Raw genomic sequence first — 13,212 nt, 5'->3', positions numbered from 1 at the left:
AAGACTGTTTCATTACATATAATGCTAATGACGTGTGCAATAACCTGTGATGCTGTGACCAGCATTGAACACAACAATAACAATAATATTATATTAGGTTCCTGTTATTTTCTATACTTCCCTGTCTTTATATTGTTCATTTTTTCTATATTTTCTACAATTTATGTTTCTTAGTGATGCTTCTTCTGTTCGCTTTCCACTTGCTGCTGTGTAAAGGACAGTTCCCCCTGTGGGACTAATAAAGGAATATCTTATTGTGATGGGAACCATGTGCAACTATTTCAACATCAGCTGCACTCTGAACATCTCAGATTGGACCTGGATTAAGAAGCCATTTATTCCTCCTGTGGTACGTTAATGAAACCTTTTTTATTGAAAGTGCTTTACAATGTACACTTTAAGAAAAAAAGAAAAAGGAAAATAAAAAGTTTCCATCCCACGTTCCTCCATTTTTTCCTCTTCAATAAACAGGTTTTTTTTTAGTCTTTTTTTAAAGAAAACTCAAAGAAACAAAGCAAATGTTTCCTCCTCAGGAACAATCATCTGTGTATATATTACAACCTGCCAGTATATTTACAAATCATACAAAAAGAACAATAAAAGCTGCATCGCCTCTGTTTCTAGTCCAAACACGTCACTGTTCACTGACTTCGGAGCTCCAGCTCAACTTAAGAAAATCTACAAAGTCAAGTGAGAGTTGAGCAACAGTCAACCAGCTCAGCGTCCCCTTTACTGAGTCAACCAGAGTCCTTCCCCACCAGGTGTTGACTGACAGAAGCTGGAAATAGGTTTGTTGTCACCTAGATTTTGAGTCCAACAAGTGTCCCGCCTCCAAGAAAGACAGACGAACCGGTCCTACTGGACTCTGTACTTGTAAAACCAGCAGAGACCCCGAGTGAAGTTCCATCCCAGAGAGACGGAGAGGACGTAGATGAGTCCGAGCAGAGCGAAGGGGTAGAGCAGCACCACCGTGTTCCTCAGGAAGGGTAGAGCTGTGTGGATGACACAAGACAAATGCATCAGCATGCTGACAAACAGCAGATACTCTGTACCAAAAAGAGTCCAGTAGGACCAGTTGAGATCTACCCAACCACGTCCACATAACTGATCTTTCTCCGTTCTTTCTCTACTCCAACTTCCTGTTCCAGCGGGAAATACACAATAGCTCCTCCATCTGCATCTTTAAAGGCAGTAAAGCACAGGCACATGGAAATTGTACCGTTATGAAGAAGAAGGAGAATTTACTTTATTAATCCTGCAAGGGAAATTCAATTGTTTCACTCTGTTATCATTCATGTTACACACACACTGGCCCAAAATACACACACATGCACAGACAGGACCTATATACATGAAATTAATGGAGCGATGTCAGAGCGAGGGGGCAGCCAATGGATCAGCTCCCCGAGCAGTTGGGGGTTCGGTGCCTTGCTCAACAGCACCTCGGCAGTGCCCAGGAGATGAACCGGCACCTCTCCAGCCACCAGTCCACTCTCCATTCATGGTTCACACATGGACTGCCGAGTCACCTATGGACTGAGCTACTGCCGCCCCACTATCATGATTATCAACTACATTGCTGATTGCATTCTCAATTAATCACTGAATTGTTCAGCCTAAAATGTAAAAACAATGTGTCCCAATGAATCTCAAGTATTCTAATACCTTGTTCTTTGTCCAATAAACACTTTTAACCCCATTATAATACGTTTACAGCAAATCCTCACAACAGAGAAGCTGGAACATGCTTCACTTGTTTTGAATAATGCAACTGAGTCCTTAAAATCAGAACTAGATTCAAGATTCAAGAAGCTTTATTTATCCCGAGGGAAATTATTGTGCAAAAGTTTCAATACAAAGATCACGATCAGAGTGACAATAAGCATAAAAACATAAATCAAATCAAAATAAAGCTAACATCAAATAAATCAAACAATAACTAAATGTGACAGAGTGCAGCGGACATTGTGGTTAAACGTAGGTTTATACAATATACAACAATACGCAGCGTGCAGTTTAACAGCATGTTGAAATAAAATAAGTACAAACTAAATAAGTGATAAGGAGCGATAAGTGATAACAGTGTTAAAAATGTAGCAGCGTTTCTAACTGAACTAAGTTACAGTAAAGTAAAGTAAAGTAAAAAAGGATGGAACAAAATATAACTAGTTGTTGATGTAACCTGAGCGGATAACCTGGCATGGTTCATATAAACTGTCTATTCGCTGCATTATTGGAGCTTTTTAGTGAAAATGTTGAGAGCAACACTGTATTTAAATGTGAATGGGACTCACCGTTGTACCCTAAGAACGTGATGTAGACATAATAACCAATGGCGATCAGCCACATAGTGTTCCCGACAAAGTATCCCATGAACCAGTCAGAGTTTATTACGGCGAGGTCTGAAACGCACAAAACAAATATGAATGTTAGAAATTGTTGATTGTTTCAATTATATTTTAAAATACAATAAAGAATAAAAAACAAAAACAAAGTAGAAGTGGCCTTGAAACTTTTTTAACACATAAAATGCACATTTAACTGTATTAAAAACCATTTAATGCCTTGAATTGACACATTGATAAAACTCAAATAATCCCAATCTACTCACGGTTGATGAAGAAGAGCTGCAGAAAATGCAGGATGACTAGAAGGGGGTAGAAGGCATTGAGGTGAACGTCAAATGCGTAGCCCCACTCCACATCAAAACTTCTGCTGGGACTTTTCAGCAGGTACTTGTTGCTGATAACCCTGAAAAAGACAAAACAAATAATGTTTCAGATGCAGTAACAGGTGCAAGTTAGAGGGTAACTTGACTTCCATCAAGGCAAACCTACTACTCACCACATGAAGGTTGATATGAGAAGACCAACTCCTATACAGTCAACAAAGACCACCCACAGCAGCAGCTTCAGAGTCTCCACGGCGCCCATGTCCAGCACCAGACCAAACCCTACTGTTGACACTGCAGAGGAAAGGCGGGAGTATTCAGTCATCATAGTACAGCGACAATGTCAGGATTCGACCGAGGACGGACTTACCACATAGCCAGATGCTGAGCAGGACTAGGAAAGCGGGGTCGTCCCTGGCCCACTGGTCCTTGGTCTGTTTCCTGTAGTGGAAGTTGCGGTAGACTTTCTGCGGTGACGTGAACAAGTAAAGCATCTGCCACAGGGCGAACTCAAAGTCCATCTGTTTGAAACGGAGCAGTCGTCGCAGGTACTTGTAGCGCTTGGCGCCTGCCGTGTGACGTGCAGCATCCCTTGCACCGAGGGCCCCATTGCTGTTTGGCGTGGTGGTCGGCAACATGGTGCTGAATATCAGATGAAACAAAGAGGTAAAGATGAATGAAAGTTGAATTGCTGCACACGTCCTGAGGAGGTTGTATTTATATCAGTCCGCGAGACAATAGTACTTTTCAAAATTTAAAACACCTGTAATGATGATAAATGTATGATTTATTTGGGCTTTACTCTGACATTAGGATTAAATGTGTCCAGAATCAATACATACAGCTTCTATTATGCCACTATGTTACATACTTTGTCAAATTAAGAATAAACCAAAAGTAAAGATAATATAATTTTAGTACGCTGATATGATGCTTTTAATAAAGATGCACCGATCCGATACCGCCTCCGACATTGACTGATTGGTTGGTTGGATCGGATATGAATATGAATGTCATTTATTTTTTATTAATATCATACACAGGAACACAGTTACAGCGATCTCGTCACTTCAATTCAATGTTTGCAACACCAGTAGGTCTGTGTGCTCTTGAATTACTTTATCTATTTTTGCTATTAGCTATAGTTTTTATATTTTATTTGGTTTCATTGTACTTTACCTATCTACTTATGTTATAAGTTATTCAGTTACTAAGTTAGTTGGTTACTGTGACCACGTCTGACATGGGTTGCTGGGAGGGATAGGGATTATTTTTGTTTTTGTCTCACTTTAAAGCAGACGCGTTGACACACTGCACAACCGTTATACCTTTTCTTGTGTACTTGTCTATAAAATTCAATAAAAAATGTTTGTTAAAAAATATACGTTTGCAGTGCACTTTACATGGAAGGGTTACTTCTTTATTTTTGCCGCCAAAGTACACTTTATTTGTAAATACATAATATTAAGTACATTTATTTCTGTGATGATTTGTTACCTTTTTTAAGAAGGCTAAATGTTTATGTCAAGCCTGATGCCTTCACTCACATGCCAAGGTATAAGCTTCACGAAAATACACAGTCATGCAGCTCAAACGTATAAAATAAACCCTATAACTGTTTACATATCTTATAACATGCTGTCACAGAACAGCAAACATGGCTAGACTGTTTCCCAAACTGCTTAAGAAGAATGACAAAACATAAACAGAGTATGCTATTGCAAACCTATGCTACATATTGACGAAGTTGCATGAAAAACCTTTTTAAAAAGGCTTATTTATTCTGATACGCACAAAATACACAGTTTAGCAACTGCGGAGTAGCAGTTTTACCCCCAATAAGCGCTTGAATGTTTAATTTCCTTGTTGGTTGACGCTATGTTTGCTAGCAGACACTGTTAGCATGTTGCTAGCCTGTTTAATAAGATGTACAGGCCCGTCAGTCTTATTTGTAACTGACTTTATAAACGCAGCGGTAACTATCTTATAAAATTAAAAACAAATAAGCCTCTTTACTCTAAATAATAGTTACCTGTTTCCTGCTGAACTCCTCTGAAGGAGAAAGCACCAACTCTTGTTTCTGGGACTGTTAGCTGTTTGTTGGACGCTTCCTGGACTGTCGCGAAAATGAACACGTAGCTGCTTCCGGTGTCAGCCCCGGGGCATCACGGGAAATGTAGTCTGCGGTTTTATTCCCATTTAAATTCAAAAACTCTTTTCCAAAGGAGTCCTGGCCAAGACAGCAGCATAAATGTATAAGTTTCATATTTAAAAAACAGAAAAACACAAAAATAAACATTAAAAAATAACATTAGAAATAAATAAATTAACACAGTTAATTAGTGCTCAGAACCAGTACATGTACATTTTCTTGTGTTTTGTTGTATATATTATTATTGTGTATTGTTTATAGCACACTGTGCACTGTATATATACCCTATGTATATATTGGACTCTATGTATGTTATGTACAAAGTGTTTTATTTGCTGACCCACTACTGCTGTTACGAAATAATTTCCCAGTCTGGGGTCATTAAAGTAAGTAAGTCTATTCTTTTCTTTTCTATTCTATTCTATTCTATTCTATTCTATTCTATGTGCAAATTGTATTCAAAAAGTCCTTAATCCCGATTTTTGAATTGGTCCATTGGGATTCACACTGCTGACTACTTTGTATGTAGGCTATTGTTGCATTTCATTCATAAAAACTTAAAATATAAAACAGGTAAAGGCTGCCCCCTATTGACCTGATAACGTTCCCATGGTTATCAGGTTTAACAATAGACTGTATAGAAAAGGTATCTTTTATACTGTCTATGGGTTTAAAATGTTGGGGTGATGTTTGCAGCAGAATATGACCCGAGGACAGACGGTGAAACCTCAGAAACACAACTCTTGTCTTTTCTTTAATTCTTATTTTTTTATTTTATTTAATAGATTCAATGCAACCATTACTTTCTTACATTCTCACAATTTACAGCACCATTCATTCTTAATGTAGAAATAGAAACAGCTTATCTTTTTTCTCCAAATTTTAATTCAGACCAGTTCAGTACATTACAACTTCTCGTAGGAATATTGATTTTGTAATTCTCAGGAACATTACAAACGTATTCAAACCGACAATAAGGTATTGACAATAAGGTGAATACATAAATAAATAAAAATAAAGCACATAGTAAAAACATAATAACGTAAAAATACTTGGGCTTTTTTTACAAGGGAAAAAATAAATTGGGGGATGATTTCAGAGTTCAATGTTTGTGGATTAAACAATTTACCCGACATATAATTACATTCAAACATAAATAAATAAAAATTATAAAAGAAAGTAAATATGGAACTTTTATTGTGAAAGGAGACGTAATGGCTAACGTAAATACGACGTCATTCCACTTCCGCTAGTTTTGCTGTAGCTGTTTGACTGGAACGTTTCGGATAACCGCTGTTCTGGTCCAGAAGGCCAAATAGCGAAAAGGTAAGAATCATAAACACATTATACTCTCATACATGTTTAAATGTGTTTGTTATTTAATTGTAAGACCATTTAAAAAAGCATGTTTTTGACACTTTTGCCCACTGTAACCCTGTTATAACACCGCATTGCCCGTGTCCTTGAGTGCTCCGAGCTAGCGCTGTTAGCCCGCAAGCAAGGATACATGCTACTTATTAGCTTCTTCACTGTCAACATTGATTTATAAAGTGATTATAATCATGCCAAACGTTGTGTTATGTCGGTATGTTTCGGAGTATTGTTTCATATGCATTATACCCTTGAAACTTGAGTTGTTATTGTTGTTGTTGACAGCTATCTAGCTATAATAATGATAGTCTTTGCTACATGTTATATAAGTGTGGAAATGTGCATACATTCAACATAATGAACATAATTATAAGGCTTTCTAAATCTGAATCCATACTCTAACTTGGCTGGAAATCAGAATAATTCTACTTTTAACAAATAAAAAAAACTAAATGTATTGCATGAAATCTGAGCAATGCAATCTGAGCAATGTAAGAAAATGTTGATTGTATAGCTAATTCTTAGGCACACAAGTTTTCTTTTATCTTGTTGAATCAGAAGAACCATAATATGTTATGGTGCACAGACATTTCATATTAGGAGTAATGGTGGAGCAGAAGAAACCTTTCAAAATCACTGTATATTATCTGCAGTACAGAGAGAGATACAGAGACTCAAAACTCTGGCAGCTAACTTTAACCTTTATTCTTATTCTTTATTCTTTATTTGGACCCTCATTAGCTTCCACAAAGTCTCCCTGGGGTCCACACAGGAAGCGACAACAATTAAAACAATCTAATAAAGTCACACTTTATCATTAAAACAAAAACAAGGTAGCAATATTCACAAAACACAAAAACAACAAGCTCAGCCTCATAAATAAATAGTGAATAAGTGAAAACAACACAGTAAACAAACGATGGTAACTAATAGTAATCAACAAGCACAATTTCTATAAATCTAAAAGGGATTCATTAATTTACGTTTAAGTAACTTTTTAAAAGAAAGTCTGCTTTTCCTGTGTCTTGGCAGTGAAGTTAGACACTTTTTAAACCCTATTGAAAGTAGTAAAATTTAGTTGATCAACAGCATATTTATCTTATAAATATAATATATAAATAATAAATTACTCATATTATCAGAATAAGGTTGACTCATATGTTGACTGTTTCTTCCTGTTTGCCTTTTATCACAGTCATGTTGCGACTGCCAGCCGTCGGCCGGGCTCTAGCCGGAGCTGCCAAGGGCAGCCTGGCTGCCTCCAACACTGGTAAGACTTACGTGTGTGCGTGCGTGTGTGCGTGCGTGTGTGCGTGCGTGTGTGCGTGCGTGTGTGTGTGTGCGTGTGTGTGTGTGCGTGCGCGTGTGTGTGTGTGTGTGTGTGTCACAAGATAACTGTTATCAGTTTATTTTCTTTGTATACTGTCTTGAGTAAATTAACTTCAAGATTTAATTGTTAACACTCTTTTATTTATGAGGTTTCATTTCATTACCTTGACCTTTGTGTCTCCTCTTACAGTACGTACTCCAGTGCGCGCTGCCAGCAACATGGTGGAGGTGTTTGTAGACGGGAAACCACTGGAGGTGGAGGCTGGAACCACTGTGCTGCAGGTAAGAACCATCAGTTTATTTTACTGCAATCTAAGACAGACGTCTCACGCTCCCTTCATACTGTTTACTGTATTGTAGTTTTGTAGTTACCAATAGGCACTTTATTGTGGTAACTGTGTTGTCCTGATAATGTTTTAGTTCATTCATTTTGACGCAGTGAAACATGATGGATCTGAGCCTGGTTTGTATTTTCTTGTCTTTGTAATTTAATCTTTTTCATGTTGACTGTTTCCTTTCCTTTAGGCCTGTGAGAAGGCAGGAATCCAGATCCCCCGCTTCTGTTACCACGAGCGACTCTCAGTGGCGGGAAACTGTCGTATGTGTCTGGTGGAGATTGAGAGAGCTCCAAAGGTAACAGGAGTGCATCTGATTGGTCAGCAGGCAGATTTACTTCAGTAGCCACTAGACTGAAATTGCATAAAACAATAAAAAACACACACAGAAATTGCTGTAAGTACTTGCAGCACTACGGTCTAATAATCGATGTGTGTGTGTCTGTGTGTGTGTGTTTCTCAGCCGGTAGCAGCCTGTGCCATGCCCGTCATGAAGGGCTGGAACATCCTCACCAACTCAGAGAAGACACGCAAAGCCAGGTACACATTTAAATATTAAAATCAAACATTTAATATATGTCACCTAAGTTAATCAGAGCCGCTCAAATTAACCAATTTATTGATTAGTTGTCAACAGCTACATCATTCAGCATCTATTCTGAAATTAATTGGCTTGAGTAACGCCTCGATGAACGTGTGTGTGTCTCAATTAGAGAGGGAGTGATGGAGTTCCTGTTGGCCAACCACCCCCTGGACTGTCCCATTTGTGATCAGGGAGGCGAGTGTGATCTTCAGGTAACTGTGGACTAGTATATACATGGGGTTAAAGGGCCAGTTCACCATTCTCACCATTTGTGTTGTCTCTGCTGCGTTCTCAGGATCAGTCCATGCAGTTTGGTTCAGACCGCAGTCGGTTCACAGAAGGGAAGAGAGCCGTGGAGGACAAGAACATTGGGCCGCTCATCAAAACCATCATGACCCGCTGCATCCAGTGCACACGCTGCGTCCGGTAAGGGCATCATAAGCATCCACATTTATATCCATCGGATTTTCAGTTCAGGTGGCGAAATGTTTGAGATCCTCCAACATTACGCTGATGTGTTCCTGTGTAGTTTCGCCAGTGAGATCGCAGGTGTTGAAGACCTGGGAACAACAGGAAGAGGAAACAACCTGCAGATCGGGACGTACGTGGAGAAGATGTTCATGTCAGAGCTGTCAGGAAACGTTATAGATGTTTGCCCTGTCGGAGCGCTCACCTCTAAACCCTACGCTTTCACCGCACGACCATGGGAGACCAGGTAGGACCAGAGCAGACAGTCACTGTTGCCTGCAGTTGCTTTTTAGGCGATTTAGTATCATCAATTTAAGGCATTTTGGTTCGTTATTGTGTTAATATTTTCTTCGAACGCTGTTTTCTTTAACTTCCTTGTCTGCTGTCTTTGCAGGAAAACAGAGTCTATTGATGTGCTGGATGCTGTCGGCAGTAACATCGTGGTGAGCACAAGAGGCGGTGAGGTGATGAGGGTGATGCCCAGGCTGCACGAAGACGTCAACGAGGAATGGATCTCTGACAAGACCAGGTAAAAATACAGTTTCTGACTGAATTAAAGAAGGGAAATCACTCTAAGATTCGACCTAATTCGCCTAAAAACACTAGATCTCTCGCTATACAGCTCGACTAAACAGAACAAAAATGCTCAAATGTGCGTCCTCAGGTTTGCATATGATGGTCTGAAGAGGCAGAGGTTGACCCAACCAATGGTGAAGGATGATGCAGGTCAACTGACCCCGACCAGCTGGGAGGACGCTCTCAGTCGTGTTGCTGGAGCAGTAAGTGTCTGTTTATTCCTCTTTCTATAACATGTTGGCAGGTGATATTCATGCATCCCATTTGCTTCTATTATCATATTTGAGTCTGTATAAATGTGTGTGTGTGTGTGTGTGTGTGTGTTTGTGCAGCTGCAGAGCGTGCAGGGCAGTGAGGTAGCAGTCATTGCAGGAGGGATGGCTGATGCTGAAGCTCTGGTCTCCCTCAAAGACCTCCTCAACAGACTCGACTCAGAAAACCTCTGCACTGAGGAGGTCTTCCCCATGGCGGGGGCAGGGTAAGACTCAGTCGATAAGCATAAAATGTACACTCTTCCCACAGCCTCTTTAGTCGAGCAGCAGACAATTTCGTTCTCTCTCCGCAGCACTGACCTGCGCTCCAACTACCTGTTGAACTCTCGCATCGCCGGCATCGAGGACTGTGACCTGCTGCTGCTCGTAGGGACGAACCCGCGCTACGAAGCCCCTCTGTTCAACGCGCGAATCCGCAAGAGGTGAACTCTTTGCATTTATTATTTCAATTGTCCTCTGGAAAACAGTTTTTGTTGCAGCTCTTTTTCCTTTCTTTGTCCTGTCTTTGCTTTTACTGGATAAAAATCACAGTTATGTAATCCCTTCCTCCTTTCCTCATTTTCCTCTTGTCAGTTGGCTCCATAATGAGCTGCGTGTAGCCATGGTGGGTCACAGAGTTGATCTGAGTTTCTCCTACGACCATCTGGGAGAGGAGACTTCAGTGCTGAAGGAGCTGGCGAACGGCACACACCCCTTCTGCCAGGTAATCAACTCCCACGCAATCTGACTTCGAGGACGTTTGGAGGGAGCTTTGGTCGCTGATTTATGAGCTGATGTGACGTTTCTTTTATTTGGCAGATGAATTTCTGGCAACTTTTGCTAGAATTTATTTCCTCTCCTCTCCCTGTCTTCAGGTCCTGTCGGCTGCTAAGCGTCCGGTTGTGGTGGTTGGAAGCAGCGCTCTGCAGAGAGAAGACGGAGCCGCCATTTTAAGCGCCATCTCCACCATCGCTCAGAACGCCAGAACCAGCAGTGGAGTGGAAGAGGGGTGGAAAGTCCTCAACGTCCTGCACAGGTATGACTTCCTCATGATCCTTACGATCAGCCTCTCTTAGTGAGGTACATTAGATGCATCCTGCTCATAAATGTGTGTGTGTGTGTATGAGCAGAGTGGCCAGTCAGGTGGCTGCGTTGGACCTTGGCTACAAGGCTGGCGTGGATGCCATCAGAGCAAACCCCCCCAAAGTCCTGTTCCTGCTGGGAGCTGATGCCGGCTGCATCACCAGAGCCGACCTGCCTAAAGACAGCCTCATCATCTACCAGGGTACACACACACACACACAGAGACACACACAGACTTTCAGTGGTAACCATGAGAGTGGAAATATATTAAAGATCATTGTCAATCCCTCCAGGTCACCATGGTGACGTGGGAGCACCAATGGCAGACATCATCCTACCCGGTGCTGCATACACAGAGAAAAACGCCACCTATGTCAACACTGAAGGCAGGAGCCAACACACCCGCGTGGCTGTCACCGCTCCCGGAGTAGCGAGAGAGGACTGGAAGATCATCAGAGCCGTTTCTGAAGTAAGCAGGACGTCCCTCACACGCCACATATCAATGTTCATACTATTATTATCATCTCATTTGGACAAAAAGCATTAAAATGTCTTTGTGCGTGCGCAGCTGGCCGGTGTGACGCTGCCCTACGACTCTCTGGAGGAGGTGCGATCCAGACTTGCGGAAGTCTCTCCTAATCTGGTCCGTTATGACGACGTAGAGGAGGCGAACTACTTCAAACAGGCTAATGAACTAGCCCAGGTACGCACTCAAACACCCAGTAAGACTGTGGAGTAGGAGCGAGTGAACTGCTGAAGAAAGAAGAAGAAAATGATCTGATTCCTCTCTCTGTTCTTCGCAGGCGGTGAACCAGGAACTCGTCGCAGCTCCTCTGGTGCCACCTCAACTAACAGCAAAGGACTTTTACATGACAGGTACGTGTGTGTGTGTTTTTGTTTTTTGTAATATGAATGTTAACCTATGAAATAATAATCTTGTACCCTTTTGTGTTCAGACTCTATCAGCAGAGCTTCCCAGACGATGGCCAAATGCGTCAAAGCCTTGACAGAAGGAGCCGCCGCCGTCGAAGAGCCATCAGTTTGCTGAACACACACACACACTGCACACACACACACACACACTTCTCAACCAACTCAGTGTCGCTCCTTAATTTAAAGTTGTCCTTGATGCTTGTAGTATACAGTTAAATGGTTTTCACTCCTGTGAACAGGCTTTGTTGAATAAAGCGTATAAAACCCTATATGAAATATGAATAAAATCTTACAAACTTTACTCTCGTTTAAGTGTTTTATTCATCACATTTTTAGTTGAAAATCTGCTGATAACTTGCATACTTTTTCTATTTTACTAATGTGGTCAAGACTTACAAACATGACTGATGGATGTGTCAAACATTAGTTTTGAAGTTGCCACATTAAAGTCTTCATAGTAGCAGTAGAACTTCTTTTTGATACCTTTAAGTTGTGACCTCACGGAAAACAAAACAACTGTTTTACCTCAAACATTAAAATGTCAGATTTGTTTTTAGTTTTCCATGCGACTTTTTCAAATCCTCTCCTATGAAATATGCTCAAATCTGACTTATTGCACATGCCTGCAGCTGATATGGAGGCCACTGCGTGACTGAGGTAAACAACTAAAGGTCCCACTTTAGGCTTATTTTTAGGTTCGTACTTATATTTTGGGTTTCTACTAGAACGTGTTTACATGCTTAAATGTAAAAAAAAACACCTTATTTTTCTCATACAGTCTGAATTTAACTGTATTAACCTCTATTTACAATATGAGACCTTACAATCCTTTGTCAGCTCACTTGACATTTTGAAACTGAACTGTTTGAACGTTCAGAGAGTCTCAAAACAATTATAGTGAAGTGGTAGGAACGTTTTTCACGTTGCGAGTTTATCTTTAGCTCAGGATTTGGTGCGAGCCTTCGGGGGATGATTATAAGTCGTTGAAAATCCCTAAAAAGAGGGTGTGAGTGCTGTGCGTGTCTCGGACAGATCCAGAACGGGATACTGGTGTCTGGAGTTGGACACAGTTGCTCCAGACAAATGGCTCTTGTCATATACTGTTCCCAGAGAGAGAGAGAGAGAGAGAGAGAGAGAGAGAGGGAGAGAGAGAGAGAACCAAACAGAAGCAGAGACACACACACACACACACACAGAAAAAGAGAGAAGACAGTCTCATCTCTCCATTCTCTGTCTGCTCAGTGTCTGAGACGCAGTGAGTTCATTATTTTACTGCTTTCCATATCTGGAATTCATTTCTACTTGAAGGTCAGTGTTATTGCAGCCTAAAGTGCTGCTCACTTAGTTTTCAGTTATTCAGGTGTATTTTTAACATGTAGATATTGTTGCTTAATGCTCGTTCTGTGAGGCTTCATGCAGTTTTGGCTAAAGTTGCCTCCTCTCTGTAGGGTTTAATGCAG

At 40.8% G+C, this 13,212-nt stretch overlaps 2 protein-coding genes across 2 annotated transcripts; one reads left to right on the top strand and one right to left on the bottom strand.

The window, feature by feature from the left end:
• Positions 1-350: 350 nt before the first annotated feature.
• unc50 (unc-50 homolog (C. elegans)) lies at positions 351-4,782 on the bottom strand. Its single transcript, XM_083938213.1, has 6 exons — positions 4,704-4,782; positions 3,042-3,313; positions 2,845-2,965; positions 2,612-2,751; positions 2,295-2,402; positions 351-992 (listed from the first exon to the last, which is right to left on the bottom strand). The coding sequence occupies exons 2-6, from the start codon at positions 3,307-3,309 to the stop codon at positions 856-858; spliced, it is 774 nt and encodes a 257-aa protein (XP_083794339.1). The 5' UTR covers positions 3,310-3,313; positions 4,704-4,782; the 3' UTR covers positions 351-855.
• Positions 4,783-6,075: 1,293 nt separating this feature from the next.
• On the top strand, positions 6,076-12,047 carry LOC310964845 (NADH-ubiquinone oxidoreductase 75 kDa subunit, mitochondrial-like). Its single transcript, XM_083938139.1, has 19 exons — positions 6,076-6,149; positions 7,390-7,464; positions 7,714-7,805; positions 8,049-8,156; positions 8,322-8,398; positions 8,572-8,653; positions 8,737-8,867; positions 8,971-9,156; positions 9,304-9,438; positions 9,574-9,688; positions 9,818-9,963; positions 10,051-10,179; positions 10,331-10,460; positions 10,612-10,772; positions 10,867-11,021; positions 11,113-11,288; positions 11,388-11,522; positions 11,623-11,695; positions 11,776-12,047. The coding sequence occupies exons 2-19, from the start codon at positions 7,392-7,394 to the stop codon at positions 11,865-11,867; spliced, it is 2,196 nt and encodes a 731-aa protein (XP_083794265.1). The 5' UTR covers positions 6,076-6,149; positions 7,390-7,391; the 3' UTR covers positions 11,868-12,047.
• Positions 12,048-13,212: the final 1,165 nt, after the last annotated feature.

Source organism: Echiichthys vipera, assembly GCF_963691815.1.
Source record: "Echiichthys vipera genome assembly, chromosome: 23".
NCBI lineage: Eukaryota > Metazoa > Chordata > Actinopteri > Perciformes > Trachinidae > Echiichthys > Echiichthys vipera.
The sequence above is the reverse complement of the archived record's forward strand: the minus strand, read 5'-3'. Positions and strand labels throughout refer to the sequence as shown.

Bases quoted from the DNA above. Each gene is read 5' to 3' on its own strand.
- unc50 (XM_083938213.1), bottom strand. From the start codon at position 3,309: ATGTTGCCGACCACCACGCCAAACAGCAATGGGGCCCTCGGTGCAAGG. The intron at 2,752-2,844 runs GTGAGTAGTAGG...TGTCTTTTTCAG, and splicing joins CTCATATCAACCTTCATGTG to GGTTATCAGCAACAAGTACC. The intron at 2,403-2,611 runs GTGAGTAGATTG...TGTGCGTTTCAG, and splicing joins GCAGCTCTTCTTCATCAACC to ACCTCGCCGTAATAAACTCT.
- LOC310964845 (XM_083938139.1), top strand. From the start codon at position 7,392: ATGTTGCGACTGCCAGCCGTCGGCCGGGCTCTAGCCGGAGCTGCCAAG. The intron at 8,157-8,321 runs GTAACAGGAGTG...TGTGTTTCTCAG, and splicing joins AGATTGAGAGAGCTCCAAAG to CCGGTAGCAGCCTGTGCCAT. The intron at 11,022-11,112 runs GTACACACACAC...CAATCCCTCCAG, and splicing joins CAGCCTCATCATCTACCAGG to GTCACCATGGTGACGTGGGA.